The 14,928-nt window shown below is 43.3% G+C and overlaps 1 protein-coding gene across 1 annotated transcript in view; it reads right to left on the bottom strand.

Moving 5' to 3' along the window:
* The window catches only part of rnft1 (ring finger protein, transmembrane 1), a 41,052-nt gene that overhangs the window by 21,358 nt on the left and 4,766 nt on the right, over window positions 1–14,928 (bottom strand). The window contains exons 3-5 of the mRNA XM_072469925.1: window positions 5,360–5,436; window positions 4,826–4,926; window positions 3,637–3,790 (exon numbers count right to left, since the gene is read on the bottom strand). Of these exons, the coding sequence (XP_072326026.1) occupies window positions 3,637–3,790; window positions 4,826–4,926; window positions 5,360–5,436 (332 nt within the window). The remainder of the gene's footprint in view (window positions 1–3,636; window positions 3,791–4,825; window positions 4,927–5,359; window positions 5,437–14,928) is intronic.

A 14,928-nucleotide genomic window follows, 5' to 3' on the forward strand; every position in this document is an offset into this window, starting at 1 on the left:
GATGTTCCAGCCTATCTTTATCCCTCAACTAACATCACTAAAACAAATTATCTGATCATTATCACATTGATGTTTTTGCAAGCTTGCCATATACAAATTGGCTAACATATTTTCTATGGTGATACACTTAATTGTTGTTTGTAAAATGCTTTGGGACATCTTAAGGATGTGAAAAGAGCTATACAAGTGAAAGTCTGCCTTTTTAATATTCCCCACCTCAACAGTGCTCGTTGAGTTTATCACAGTTTAGCTACTTACAAGATAAGGTCAGCTCAGTTGACTGGACAGCTGGTTTGTGATGCACAGCAAGGTCAACAGTATGGATTCCATTCCTGTACCGGCTGAGGTTATTCATGAAGACCCGCTTTCTCAATTTTGCCCCTCGCCTGAGGTGTGGTGATCCTCAGGTTAAACCACCACCAGTCAGCTCTCCCACCCCAAAGGGGAAAGCAGTCCTCTGGGACTGTGGCGACTTGACTTTCGAGATCCCCAGACACTTATTAGAAACGTACAAACTTTGATTACTGGGTTGAAGGTGGAAATGCAAAATCACATTTATACTAGAAAGCAATTCTGCCTTTTCGAAAGGAGAGTGGGCGAAGATGACAAGAGCCAAACACACACTCCTCACTAGGAAGAGCGGGTTTTAAAGAATCCCACAGTAAGGTTTTATTTTCAAGCAAACGTATTCAGGCAAAGCAGTGAAGCTGAAGATCTGTGTGCTAACCTCTGCTTACCCGCTAAGCAGCTGAGCTACAGACTGGGAAGTTCCCAGATTCAACATCCCGCCTCTGCAAAATTAGATGGCCTCGGCTGAGACAAAGTCAGAATGTTATGACTGGCTTTGCGACTCGTGCATTGAAAGTGCTCCCACTTCCGTTCACAAAAAGCCCTGCTAGAAGTGAGAATGATCTGAACAGTGGATTGTGCTCAGCTGTGTGGCGAGAAAGGAAAAAGATGTTTGCTACGCTTTAAAGCCCCATCAACTTCCCATTTCCCGAAAAATTAAACTGTTCCTGAAGACACATCAAGAGCATCAATCACATCCAGAAAGCAATGAGGAAGTCAAGTTTATATTCTCCCAGTAATGGAGAACCTACATTTTGAATAGGAACAGCTTATACAAAAAATCTCTAGATGCTGCCAGGTAAAACAAAGTGACAAAAAAGACATTGATGAAACGTAGTTCAGAAAACATTAAAAAATTAATAAATTTAGAATACCAATTACTTTTTTTCCAACTAAGGGGCAATTTAGCATGGCCAATCCATCTACCCAGCACATCTTTGGGTTGTGGGGGCGAGACCCAAGCAGACATGGGGAGAATGTTATAAGGTTTAGCTCAGTGGGCTTGATAGCTGGGTTGTGATGTAGAACAAGGCCAGCAGTGCGGGTTCAATTCCTGTACCAGCTGAGAATTCTCCGTGTGTGTACCGGGACAGGTGCCAGAATGTGGTGACTGGGGACTTTTCACAGTAACTTTATTACAGTGTTAATGTAAGCCTACTTGAATAGGGCAGCACGGTGGCACAGTGGTTAGCATTGCTGCCTACGGTGCTGAGGTCCCGGGTTCAAATCCCAGCCCTGGGTCACTGCCGGGTGGAGTTTGCACATTCTCCCCGTGTCTGCGTGTGTTTCACCCCCACAACCCAAAGATGTGCAGGGTAGGTGGATTGGCCATGCTAAATTGCCCCCTAATTGGAAAAAAAATAATAATTGGGTACTCACGTGGGGCCGGGATTGAACCCTGGTCCTCAGCGGTGCGATGCAAACTTTGATTACTGGGTTGAAGGTGGAAATGCAAAATCGCATTTATACTAGAAAGCAATTCTGCCTTTTCGAAAGGAGAGTGGGCGAAGATGACAAGAGCCAAACACACACTCCTCACTAGGAAGAGCGGGTTTTAAAGAATCCCACAGTAAGGTTTTATTTTCAAGCAAACGTATTCAGGCAAAGCAGTGAAGCTGTTACACCTATCCACCTAACCACTGCTACCGTGCCGCCCGTAGTTCAGAAAAGTTATAACAGTTATAATCAACTAAGATTTTCCTTCTCTCAGTAAACGTCATTTGTAGGTATTGGAAGAGAAGGCAGCACGGTGGTGCAGTGGTTAGCACTGCTGCCTCACGGCGCCGTGGTCCCAGGTTCGATCCCGGCCCCGGGTCACTGTCCGTGTGGAGTTTGCACATTCTCCCTGTGTCTGTGTAGTTTCACCCCCACAACCCAAAGTAGGTGGAATGGCCACGCTAAATTGCTCCTTAATTGGAAAAAATGAATTGGGTACTCTAAATTAAAAAAAAAAAAGAAAAAATAAGAAAGTATTGTAGGGTCCTTTCCTGCTTATTCCCTTATTTCCCCTTTCTTTGATTTTGCCATTACTCTCTTTGATCCATGGGTGATTATTGGGCATGTGTCTTTAAGTCAAACAGCAGACATTACAGGAGACAACACTATGCTAGTCTGAACTGGAGCTTCAGACTTTTCAGCACCAGAGAGAGATGGGGAGTGACTAGATTTGATTTATTGGCAGGTGGCCAATGTATTGGCCAAAAGGTTGTACTCTGCCTAGTAACAGGTGGTGATTGGATCCTATCCCAGTGGGATGGTTCTCCAAGATCTGAGTGTGTAGTTGAGTCCTAGACACAGAACAACAAAGACCTGCTTTCTCTCCCTCTCCAGAAAGGCTGCGAGTGCTGTATTCCTGAAGTTGCAGAGAACCTGAATGAATTAATCTACAGGGAAGCCATTACACACTGCAAAGACAAGAACATTCTAATTTCTCTCCAGAAAGGCTGGGTGCTGCATTTTTGAAACTACAGAGACCTGAATGAACCTACAGTAAAACCTCAAACTGAAAGCCAAGTTTGAAGAGGAGCAGGTTGCTTAAAAATCACCATCTGAAACAAAGACTATTTTTTCCTTTTACTTATGATTTTTTACCCCTTTCATCCCCTCTGTGTTTGTCTGTCTTGTGTGTGTTTAGGGGTGGGGGGGGGGAGAAAGAGTTAAAGTGGGGACTTAGATAATAGTTAACCAGTTGTATTTGCTGCGTGTTTCATTACAATACTTGTTATTCATAAAATGTTTTTGTGTTTACATTTACTAACCTGGTGACTGTAATTATTGGGCAGCCAAGAGCCAAAGACTTCAGGTATTTATCTAATTTATTCGACCACGCACTAGCCCAGGGTGTCGTAATAGTAACCCTGTGCATTAGCAATAGGTCAGTATTTCAATAGAGAAGTTGGTGACTTTAAAATGTGGCTATTTCAGATTTATAGGATAGATTTTATAGAGTCTCTACAGTGCAGAAGGAAGCTATATGGCCCATTGAGTCTGCACCGATCCTCTAAAAGAGCACTCTACCTAGGTTCACTCCCCTGGCCTATCCCGGTAACCCCGCACATTGATCATGGCCAATCCACTGAACCTGCACACCTTTGGAATGCGGGAGGAAACCCACGCAAACATGGAGAGAACGTGCAAACTCCACACAGACATCCACAGCCAGAATTGAACCCAGGTCCCTGGTGCTGTGAGGCAGCAGTGCTAATCAGTTTGCCACTGTGCCGATGTCCCAGAATTGTTTGCTGACTCAGGATGTAAATGATTACCAGCTCAGATCTTCATTCTTACCCTCGACTTGAATGACATCAGTGACGAAGGCACCAAGAGGATAAGGCACTTGAACCCCATACAGAAAAACTTCAATATGAAGTCTGCAGTTCCCACGATCCAAAGCACATCCCAGAATTCAATAGGATCGACATTGGGATGCAGAAAGATTAAGCTGCAAAGGAAGGAAAGCAGTAAATGTAAATCAAATTATTATTTATAAATTATTTTTTAAAAATCATAGATCAGTCTGTTAATGTGTCAATTAAGTTGTTACGGTTAAGAGAAACACGTGATGGGTATTAATTGTCTTTAAAAATATTGGGCACATATCTCTATTCGGACTCGTCAGCTTTCGGATTCGGGACACATTTTGTCGCCCAGATCCGACTTCTGTACACCATCACAAAGTATCTTATTATTTACCAGTCCCTCGTAGCACCCCTTCATTCTGGGAGAGAAGTGATGTAAAAATAGCTGATTAGTCATTCTTTACATTGCTGGTACAGACTGGTTACCGCATTTACCTACATAAAAGATGTTTCAATGTGAGCAAGTATTATATCAACACCCAAATTCGTTGACATTAAGCTTGGTCTCACATTTTGCCTGCCCATTCTGCCTATTTTAAACCTGGATTCCATCCCCCCTTCCCCCTAAACCACCCCCCTATTTGCAACTTCCTTCTCCCAATAACCCTTTACTAATCACTCGCCTTGTAGGAGCAAAGCAATCCGTGCCATGACTAATCCACATTTCAACGTGTCTCATAGTTAACCAGTAGGAGCTGTGACTTAAGTGGCACGAATCCAATTGAAGCATGATCCCTCCTCAGCTCTCTTAACTAAACCTCAATGATCCCAAGCTAAGGGAGCAGTTAAGACTTGAAGTCCAGGCCACTATCAATATTGTTCTCAAGGTGGACACTCTGGGAACAAGGGGTGCAAATGCAACCTGGACTGATTCAACCTCATATCTCACCAACCCAACCTGTGGTGTTCATGAGTATTGTATCCATTCGATGATTTTGTGATTAAATTCCCAACATGTCTATCTAACCTGCGTGATTTGTCTTTGTTTTCATGCGTGCATTCTTAAAAAGGAATTCACCAATACAATAAAAAGTGCTTTATCCTAGGAAACGGTTACCTGTAGAAATGCAAGAAAGACTTCACCTTCACATTATTATTTTGCAGAAGACAAAAAGTACCTGTAGAAGAGTGACTGGGATCGAAATGTGTCATAGAGGAGAAAAGTGGAGGCTGTTAGAAACGTAAGCAACCAACCACACTGTAATATAGAGCGGCGCTCCTAAAAAATAAAATAAGCAGAAGTCACTTTCAGTCTGAATTTGCACAATTAAAGAAAAAGATCACATATCACTTTCATCACAGTAAATATCGCAAACCATAGGATGATTGTGCAATAATGTTCATCAGATTCTGTGCCAGTAGCAAGTGTGTACCCAGGTGGTACATCCACTTGCTACTGGCACAGAATCTGATGAACATTATTGCACAATCATGATGAGAGACATTTCTGTTGGAACTACTGACTTGTCCGATTTTACCTGGCTCAGTGCATTTACCAATTGAGTCACTACAACAGCTTTGGAATAAACTTCTACGTGAATATTGACCACTTTTGCAAGGGATATATTGGAGACTCGTCCAGTTAGGAGCCAATGGCTTCAGGAGCAGAGGGAGGAAAACTGGCAAAATGTTTTGAAATAAAAGAAACCTACCTGGAGGAAGACCTGATTTAAAATAATCTTGTTTGCATAAAGGAAAGTTATGCACAGTCCAACACCGACTGCAATACCTAACAGAACAAAACATATTTGTGATTGACTGGAGTGGAATTTTGTTAATAAAAAAAAACAAATGTCGCTCAAGTGGAGAAGGGCAAATATTTATCTGAACTGTGATGTAAATCTAAACACGCCAGAAGGGGCACACCTGGATATTTCGCCACCTCAGTTGTTCTGAGTTACGGTGTTTAAATGGTATAATAGGTAAGAAATTAAACCAAGATCCTCTCAGATGGATGCAAATTCTCCATGCTGTCCTGGCCAATATTTATCCCTCATCCAATAGCTCTCGTTCACAAATGTTTTTTAGGGAAGGAAATCTGCTGTCGTTAGCTGGTCTGGTCTACATGTGACTCCAGACCCACAGCAATGTGGACGATTCTTAAATGCCCTCTGAAATGGTCTATCAAGCCACTCTGTTCAAGGGCAGTTTGAATGGGAAATAAACACGGCCCAGCCAGATTCACTCCATCCAATTATTTTTTTTTTTTAAAAACCTACTTAGCAATAACCTTCTCAGTGATAGGAAGCCAAATGACTCCAATCTTATTACAACTTGATTCAAACATCGACAAAAGAGCTGAACTCAAGCAGGGAGGCGAAAGTAACTGCCATTGATATCAGGGCAACATTTGATCGAGTATGGTAACAAGGGGTCCTAACAAAACTGAAGTCAATGGGAATCAAGGGGGAAACTCTCCATTGGTTGGAGTCATAACACAAAAAGACATGGTTGTGGTGGTTGGAGGTCAATCAACTCAGTCCCAGGACATCACTGCAGGAGCTCCTCATCACGGTGTCCTAGGTCTAACCATCTTCAACCATTTCAATGGTCTTTTCTCCATCATAAGTTTGGAAGTGGGGATATTTGCTGACAATTGCACAACATTTAGCACCATTCGTGACTACAGTGTCTATATCTAGCAAGCCCTGGACTATGTTTAAACTTGGACTGATAAGTGGCAAGTTACATTCGCACCACACAAGTACTGGCAACGGCCATCTCTAACAAATGACAATCTAACCATTTTCCCTTAACATTCAATGGAATTACCATTGCCGAATCCCCTACTATCAACATCCTGGGGATTACCATTGACCAATAACTCAATTCGATCAGCCATATAAATACTGTTGCTGCAAAAACAGGTCAACGGTTGGGAATAACTCATCTCCTGAATCTCCAAAGCCTGTCCACCATCTAAAGGCACAAGTCAGAAGTGTGATGGTATACTCTCTACTTGCCTGGATAAGTGCAGTTCCAACAACACTCTAAGCTCAACACCATCCAGAATAAAGTAGCTGCTGGATCTGCACCCCATCCACCAACTTAAATATTCATTCCTTCCATGCTGTAGCAGCAGTGTGGGTAGTGTATTGTGCAGAACTGACACTAGGGAGCACAGAGGATCAAAAACTAACAGAGCTTCATTTACTATTATGAACCCAGACCCCAACAGTTGCTAAGGCACCAAAACCCCAATGTCTTATTTAATTTGTAAGACTCTGAGGAAAGAATACTTCACTCTAGGAGTGATTCCACGCGCAAATAGGGATATGGTATTCTAAAACAAACATTATTACTAACACAAGATCATACAAGAAAATAGTTTATAATTAATGCTTAACAATGTCAATGAAACATCAACTCCTAACTGCTATTTTTTAAGCACTCAGGTCAAAATCCACTTTTAAATACCGTTAGCCAACCCAGGAATACTTACTTGCTGTAAAGGGATGTATTGAATAAACTGCTTTGAGAAAGAGAAATCCTTCAGGAATCAGCTTGTAGATTCTTGCCTGTACCATCTATGGTTTAACCTGCCAGCCTGTTCAGGTACTGCTATTCTGTTCTCAAACAAATTATTTTTTGAGCTAATTTTTTTGAGAGAAACTGCTGGTCTGCTCACATCACAATCTTTAACTGAACTCAACACGAACTCAACAACTGACTGCTTCAGCCCCTGACTCTCCCATTAACTACATCATCTTACTAAAGTTAAACACAGTGTCTCTAATTATCTACTCCCCAGGGAACGTTCTGCATATACATAAAATTCCATTAGCCCAACTTTTACAATGCTTTAAATATCAATAGAACCACAGAAGGAAGCTATTCAACCCATCGAGTCTGTATCGAAGGAGTACCCTCCTAGGCCCATTCCTGTATCCCCACCTAATCTGCACATCCCTGGACACGAAGGGCCAATTTAGCATGGTCAATACAATATGCCTAATCAGCACATCTTTGGACTGAGGGGGGAAACAGGAGCACCCAGAGGAAACCCACACAGACACGGGGAGAATGTGCAAACTCCACACAGTCACCCAAGGTCGGAATTGAACCGCGCTCCCTAGTGCTGTGAGGTGGCAGTGCTAACCACTTGCCACCATACCACCCCAAATCCCTTGTAGCCAAAGTTTGTCTTGTAAACCAGGATTTTAAAAAGCAACGTTACTGCAGTGCTACATACTAACCTCGGCTTTTAACCCTTACTGCACCAAATACATATAATACAATCTATCTGAAATCCCTACATTCATCACATCACAAGGTGTGTTCACTACAGGCTACTTCTTCACTCTGGCAGTTTCCTGCTCTAGCCACCCGTGGTGTCACTTCTGTATTAATACATAACATTTCCTCCCGCACTTTAATTTCAAACGTCCCAAACAAATCAAACAAGTGCAACATGAACAATAAGTCAAGCAGTTTGGAGGTCGTCATTTTCGGGACAGTTGACGGTGAATCTCTGGCATCTGCTTCGTTCCACTAGTTGTAACCTCTGGCATTTTTGTCTTTGCGCACATGTCATCAGTGGTCATCGTGATCAGTGCGATGTTGACTCACGTGCTTGGTCTGAAGGTGAAGTATTGTCTTTGCGAAGTGACCGTCAGTGTCAGGGTTGTAGGAAGGGTCAAGTCAGGATTTTGTCAGCAGGTTCCATTTCAGCCGGATAGGTTCTCCTCGCCAACAGCTGATCCACATGCCTCCTCCAGTCTGGACAGTATACGAGACAGGTCCAGTCTGTGCAAGGATGTGGCTGGAAAGGGCAGCACGGTAGCATTGTGGATAGCACAATTGCTTCACAGCTCCAGGGTCCCAGGTTCGATTCCAGCTTGGGTCACTGTCTGTGCGGAGTCTGCACATCCTTCCCGTGTGTGCGTGGGTTTCCTCCGGGTGCTCCGGTTTCCTCCCACAATCCAAAGATGTGCGGGTTAGGTGGATTGGCCATGATAAATTGCCCTTAGTGTCCAAAATTGCCCTTAGTGTTGGGTGGGGTTACTGGGTTATGGGGATAGGGTGGAGGTGATGACCTTCGGTAGGGTGCTCTTTCCAAGAGCCGGTGCAGACTCGAAGGGCCGAATGGCCTCCTTCTGCACTGTAAATTCTATGATGAAATCATTTTCCTCCTGTGGAGTAGTTCCTGGCCAATACTCCTGGTCGTGGTGGGAGACCCAATGTTTTGCTTTATGTCCCTGTCATTCTATCTGTCCTTGTTGTTTCTGTTGAATGATTTATTTTGTTTTCTGAGGTTTCAACAAGTCTAATGTCGAACGTAGTTGTCTCTTCATCATTAATAATGCAGGAGAGATTCTAGTCGTTGAATGAGCAGTGTTCGTATACACTAGTAGGAATTGATTAAGGTGTTTGATCAGGGAACCTTGTTCCTTGGGTGTTTCATGGTTTGAACGAAATGTTCTACTCGTCTATTCGTATGGTGCAGACCAAATATGTTGAATCCTCTTCCTCTTTCAAGACTTACAAATTCTTGGAAGACAAATTGAGATCAGTTTACCAATTGGTCAGGAAATCCAAACCTACTTCTCCTAGCCTCTCAATCATCTTTTCTGATGAAGTTGACTTCATTATGGAGACTTACAGCTGCTTTGAATGAGCATCGTCCATTACCAAGAACATATGTCCTTCTATCTAAAAGGTCATGCGAAGTAGACATGCACCTATTACCAAGCCTCCTCCAGCCATTCCCAAGGATGCAGCGGTGCTGACGGTGGCAGGTTTTGGATCTTCACACATTAAGAACATGTTCCAACTTTCTCTTCAATCTCTACTTCCATTCGAGGCCACCAGAAATAATTCCTCACTATTACTTTCATGCGCACAATTCTGAAATGGCCCTTGTGCAGTTTAACACTCATCTTTTCATTGGTGGCGGAATGATCACTCCGAACCCCCAAAGATAACATTCTGACTGTACAGATAGCTCCAATCTTTTCGTGGAGTATGGTTTGAAGTCAGGTTTTAGTTCTGAGGTCTTGCCTTGTAGCACCATATCCATTACTTCGGAGATCAGAGAATTTGGGATCACCCAGAGTGTACTTCTTTACTTGTCCTGAAGTGACAGGTGTACTGTCTGCCTGTTGTTAAAGTAGAAGATACTTCCGCTCGAGTAGTTTGACAAACTACTTGGTAGTGGTAATCATGAAAGTCCATTTGCAATACAATGGAGGCTGGATTGTCGATACCTGATGGTATAGGTTTGTGCAGACAAAAGCAATGCCCATCTCTGCATTCCACTTGCTGTAAGTGAAGGAATTCCTGTGTGCTCCAAAAATTGTCATTCATGGCTTATGGCCCGTCAACAGTGTCAACTTTCTTCCATACAGGAATTGGTGAAATCTCTTTAATCCAAAGATAACCACCAAGGTTTCCCTTTCGATTTGTGCGTAGTCGCTTTCAGCTTTTCTCAATGTTTGAGATGCAAAGGCAATGGGTCTTTCTTCACCCGATAGCATGATGTGGGATACCACCACTCCAACACCAGAAGGAGAAGCGCCACATAACTGTAGGAGTATGGTGGGATCGAAATGCACAAGTACTTCAGATTTGAGCAAAGCTTCATTGGTTTGCACAAAGTGAGTATTTGCACATTCAAAGTATCGTCTCGCATCATTGACTTTGTCTATATATGTGGTTGTGGAACCCACCTAGTCACTCACCTAATGAAGGAGCTGCACTCTGAAGCTAATGATTTGAAACAAACCTGTTGGACTTTAACCTGGTGTTGTAAGACTTCTTACTGTGCGTTGCCAAATTTGGAATAAATCTTCCATAGTAGTTCAACAATCCTAGGAAGGATCACAACTGGTTAACGTTCTGAGGTGCAGGCACCTCGGTGATAACCTTGGCCTTCGGAAGTCACAAGTGTTCACACTTGTCCTTGCGGACTCTCAGCCCATAGTCACCCAATCTTAGAAGAGTGGCATTCAAATTCCGAAGATGTTCCCCTTCGTCTTTTCCAGTGTCTTGGATGTCATCCAGATAGCACTGGACTCTGCTTAGTCCACTAATTCACTGCCCTTTGAAACAATGCCAGAGCTGATATGATACCAAATGGTAATCTCAGTACTGAAACAAACCTTAATGTGTCACAATTTTCAGAAGTTCCAGTGACTTCTGGTCTACATTCATCTGTAAGCATACCTGGCTCAGGTCAATTTTGCTAATATGTCGGCCTCCTCCTAATTCTACAAACAGGTCAATGTGGGGTTGAGAGTATTGTTCCACACACAACACTGGATTAAAGGTGACTTTGAGGTCTCAGCAAATCCATACGGATCCACCCTTTTTGATGCTGGTACTATTGGTGTAGCGCATTCACTAATACTGACAGGTTTCAAGACTCCCATCTACACCAGTCATTCCAAGTCAGCCTCCACTTTCAGCCTGATAGCATAAGGTACTGACGGGACTTTCAAGCATTTTGCTTGGCTTCCTCCTTTAACCTTCAATTTAATTGTGATGTCTTTCATACGCCCCAGTTCGCCATCAAAAACAACAGTGTGCTCTTTTGGAGTTGAAAGGTTAGAATCTTCATTAGTCATCAGATTGACTTCAACCCAGTTCAGTCAAATCTTTTCTAACTATGCTTGACCCAATGTTGGATAATTGCCCTTTACTACATGCAAAGACAAATCTGCTGTTTGCACAGCTACGTCAATGCAGCCCTTCAATGGAACCACTTCACCAATGTGTGACTTCAATGCTATTCTTGAAGGTTTCAAGGGAATGTCTCTGAGCTTTTCCTTACAGTCTCGGGTACCAGTGAGACTGCTGCCCCGGTGTCGACCTCCATCCTTACTGGCTATCCATCCAGCAGTGGTGTGACCCAGTATCTATTTGTAGCATCAGCAATGGTTAGCACATTCAGTAACAATTTGTCTTCAGACTGGGAGTCCCCTACTTTCTCTCAACCCTTTAGCTCAGCAGGAGCACTTATTTTATTTGGTTTACGTTGCTACTTACTATTTTTGCTCGTGGCCTGCTTTTTCTTCCCGCAGGTACACTCTATATGATCGCTGTTTCCCTCAGCTTCTGCATATTATATCCTTGTACCAGCATTCCACAACTGGATGTCCTGGCTTCACGCATCGATGACATGTAGGAGTTTTGAAACTCTTAGGTGTTGATTCAGCTGAAAGTTTTTGTAATTGAGTATTCAAACTCAGCTGCTAAGCTCCTTTCGCAGCCAACTCCATTGAAACAGCAATTTCCATGGCCTTTTTTCAGAGTAAGGTTACTCTCAGTTAGCAACCGTTTCTATATTGCCTCATTTTGCAGACCAATCTGTCCAGAATTGTATCATTCAGCACATCATCTAACTCACAGTACTCTGCAAGTGGTTTTAATAGACATGAATTACACAATTGATTTCCCTGCTTCTTGCCGTCTACTGTGGAATCTGAAGCGCTCTGCCATCGCCAAAGGCTTCGATGGTAGTGTGGTTGTAGGATTTGTACAAGTTGTTCATATGTTTTAGTGGCTGGCTTCTCCGGTTGCACTAAACATGAGGAAATTGAAAGTTTCCCCCTACCACCACACTGAGGAACATGGGAACCCTAATATCATCTGCTTTTGGATTGGATTTGTTTATTGTCACGTGTACCGAGGTATAGTGAAAAGTATTTTTCTGCGAGCAGCTCAACAGATCATTAAGTACATGAGAAGAAAAGGGAATAAAAGAAAATACATAATAGGGCAACACAACATATACAATGTAACTACATAAGCACTGGCATCGGATGAAGCATACAGGTTGTAGTGTTAATGAAGTCAGTCCATAAGAGGGTCATTTAGGAGTCTGGTGACAGTGGGGAAGCTGTTTTTGAGTCTGTTCGTGCGTGTTCTCAGACTTCTTTGTTCTGTATCTCCTGCCCGATGGAAGAAGTTGGAAGAGTGAGTAAGCCGGGTGGGAGGGATCTTTAATTATACTGCCCGCTATACTTTTGTTTGCCCGTGCAAAATAGTCAAAACACTCAGTATAAGAGTCCCATTACTCCACGTTTTCAACAAACAAAGAACAAAGAAATGTACAGCACAGGAACAGGCCCTTCGGCCCTCCAAGCCCGTGCCGACCATACTGCCCGACTAAACTACAATCTTCTACACTTCCTGGGTCCGTATCCTTCTATTCCCATCCTATTCATATATTTGTCAAGATGCCCCTTAAATGTCCCTATCGTCCCTGCTTCCACTACCTCCTCCGGTAGTGAGTTCCAGGCACCCACTACCCTCTGCGTAAAAAACTTGCCTCGTACATCTACTCTAAACCTTGCCCCTCTCACCTTAAACCTATGCCCCCTAGTAATTGACCCCTCTACCCTGGGGAAAAGCCTCTGACTATCCACTCTGTCTATGCCCCTCATAATTTTGTATACCTCTATCAGGTCGCCCCTCAACCTCCTTCGTTCCAGTGAGAACAAACCGAGTTTATTCAATCGCTCCTCATAGCTTATGCCCTCCATACCAGGCAACATTCTGGTAAATCTCTTCTGCACCCTCTCTAAAGCCTCCACATCCTTCTGGTAGTGTGGCGACCAGAATTGAACACTATACTCCAAGTGTGGCCTAACTAAGGTTCTATACAGCTGCAACATGACTTGCCAATTCATGTTGCCAATTCATCGAAGGGTCCCACCGCGCTGAAATCTCCTGCCGTTTTCTTACTAATGGAGGTTCCCCGTACGCACACTTTGCAACGTGTTTTCAGCAGCTACCTTGCTTTTCCCAATTAAACAAGGAAGCAACCCGAACTTCAACCCCCCCTTTTTTTTTTAAAAACACACCCAGTTCTATAATTGATCTGTAGAGGATCACTGCTAACATCCACCACATCCATTATGTCCGGAGCACATCCAAGAGCTTTTCTTCTCAGGTCTTCTTTCCTGATTTTTGTTCATTCCCCCCCCCTCCCCCCACCCCACCCGCCCCCAGGTGGCTAGCACGTGCCGTTCAAAGTCATCATGGCCAATTTCTGTGATGGGTATTGTGGAGTACTGACGCTAGAGAGCACAGTGGGTCAAAAACGAATGGAACTTTAAGCTGCTTCTTTATTCTGGCAGTTTCCCACTTCCGGTGATAACATATTAATATTAATGCACAATACGTACTGCAGCTAAGACTCAATATAAGTATATAACGGTGTGTACCATCTTCAAGATGTAGAGCAGCAACTCCCCATGGTCCCATTTAATAGCACCTTCAAAATCATGACCTCTACCACCTAGAAAGACAAGGGCAGCAGATGCAGGAGAAGACCACCACCTCTAAGTTTCCTTCCAGGACACACACTTGGAACTATATCATCATTCCTTCACTGTCACTGGGTCAAAATTCTGGAACTCCCAACGGCCCTTTGGGTGTGACTACACCACACGGACTGCAGCAGTTCAAAAAGTGGCTCACCAGCACTTTGTTTTGAAACTTTAGAGTACCCAATTATTTATTTTTTTCCAATTAAGGGGCAATTTAGCGTGGCCAATCCACCTACCCTGCACATCATTGGGTTGTGGGGGTGAGACCATGCAGACACAGAGAGAATGTGCAAACTCCACATGGACAGTGACCCGGGGCTGGGATCGAACCTAGGTCCTCGGCACCATGAGTCAGCAGTGCTAACCACTGCACCACCTACCACCACTTTCTTACGGGCAATTTGGGAAGGGCAACAAATGCTGACCTAGCCAGTGATGCCCACATTCCATGAACAAATAAAACTTAAAAACCCACTCCAGACTGCATGCTACCTTTGATCATCCCACTGAAGCAGCAAAATTCTGGAATTCTGCAGGCTTTTTCTTGACTCTCCAGTAGGAAAGCTGATTTAAATTTGAGTCTGTGAATAATAGCCTGTTGATTTATGTAATTGTAAAGAGGAATTTGTGGCACTGTACATTCAGGAATGCTGCGCCATCAATTGTAAGTCTTTAGAAAACCTTTTGCTGAAGTTCCAACAAACCGGTTCACCTGTGTTATTGAACCACAACTTAAGCAACCAGCTGAATTCACCATCATTACCAACAACTAAAAGCAGACGCATTGAAAATGTTTGATGGTGCAGAATATAGAAACGTACAACATCCATGCAGATCTGAAAGTCTCTGCTGGGGGGGCGGCTTGCTCCTTTATCTCAATTTAATGACTGTTGCTGGAAAGAGCCAGGGGTCTTATTATTTATTCCTTGCTCAAAAGTGACTGACTG

The sequence above is a fragment of the Scyliorhinus torazame genome, chromosome 12 (assembly GCF_047496885.1).
Source record: "Scyliorhinus torazame isolate Kashiwa2021f chromosome 12, sScyTor2.1, whole genome shotgun sequence".
Classification (NCBI taxonomy): domain Eukaryota; kingdom Metazoa; phylum Chordata; class Chondrichthyes; order Carcharhiniformes; family Scyliorhinidae; genus Scyliorhinus; species Scyliorhinus torazame.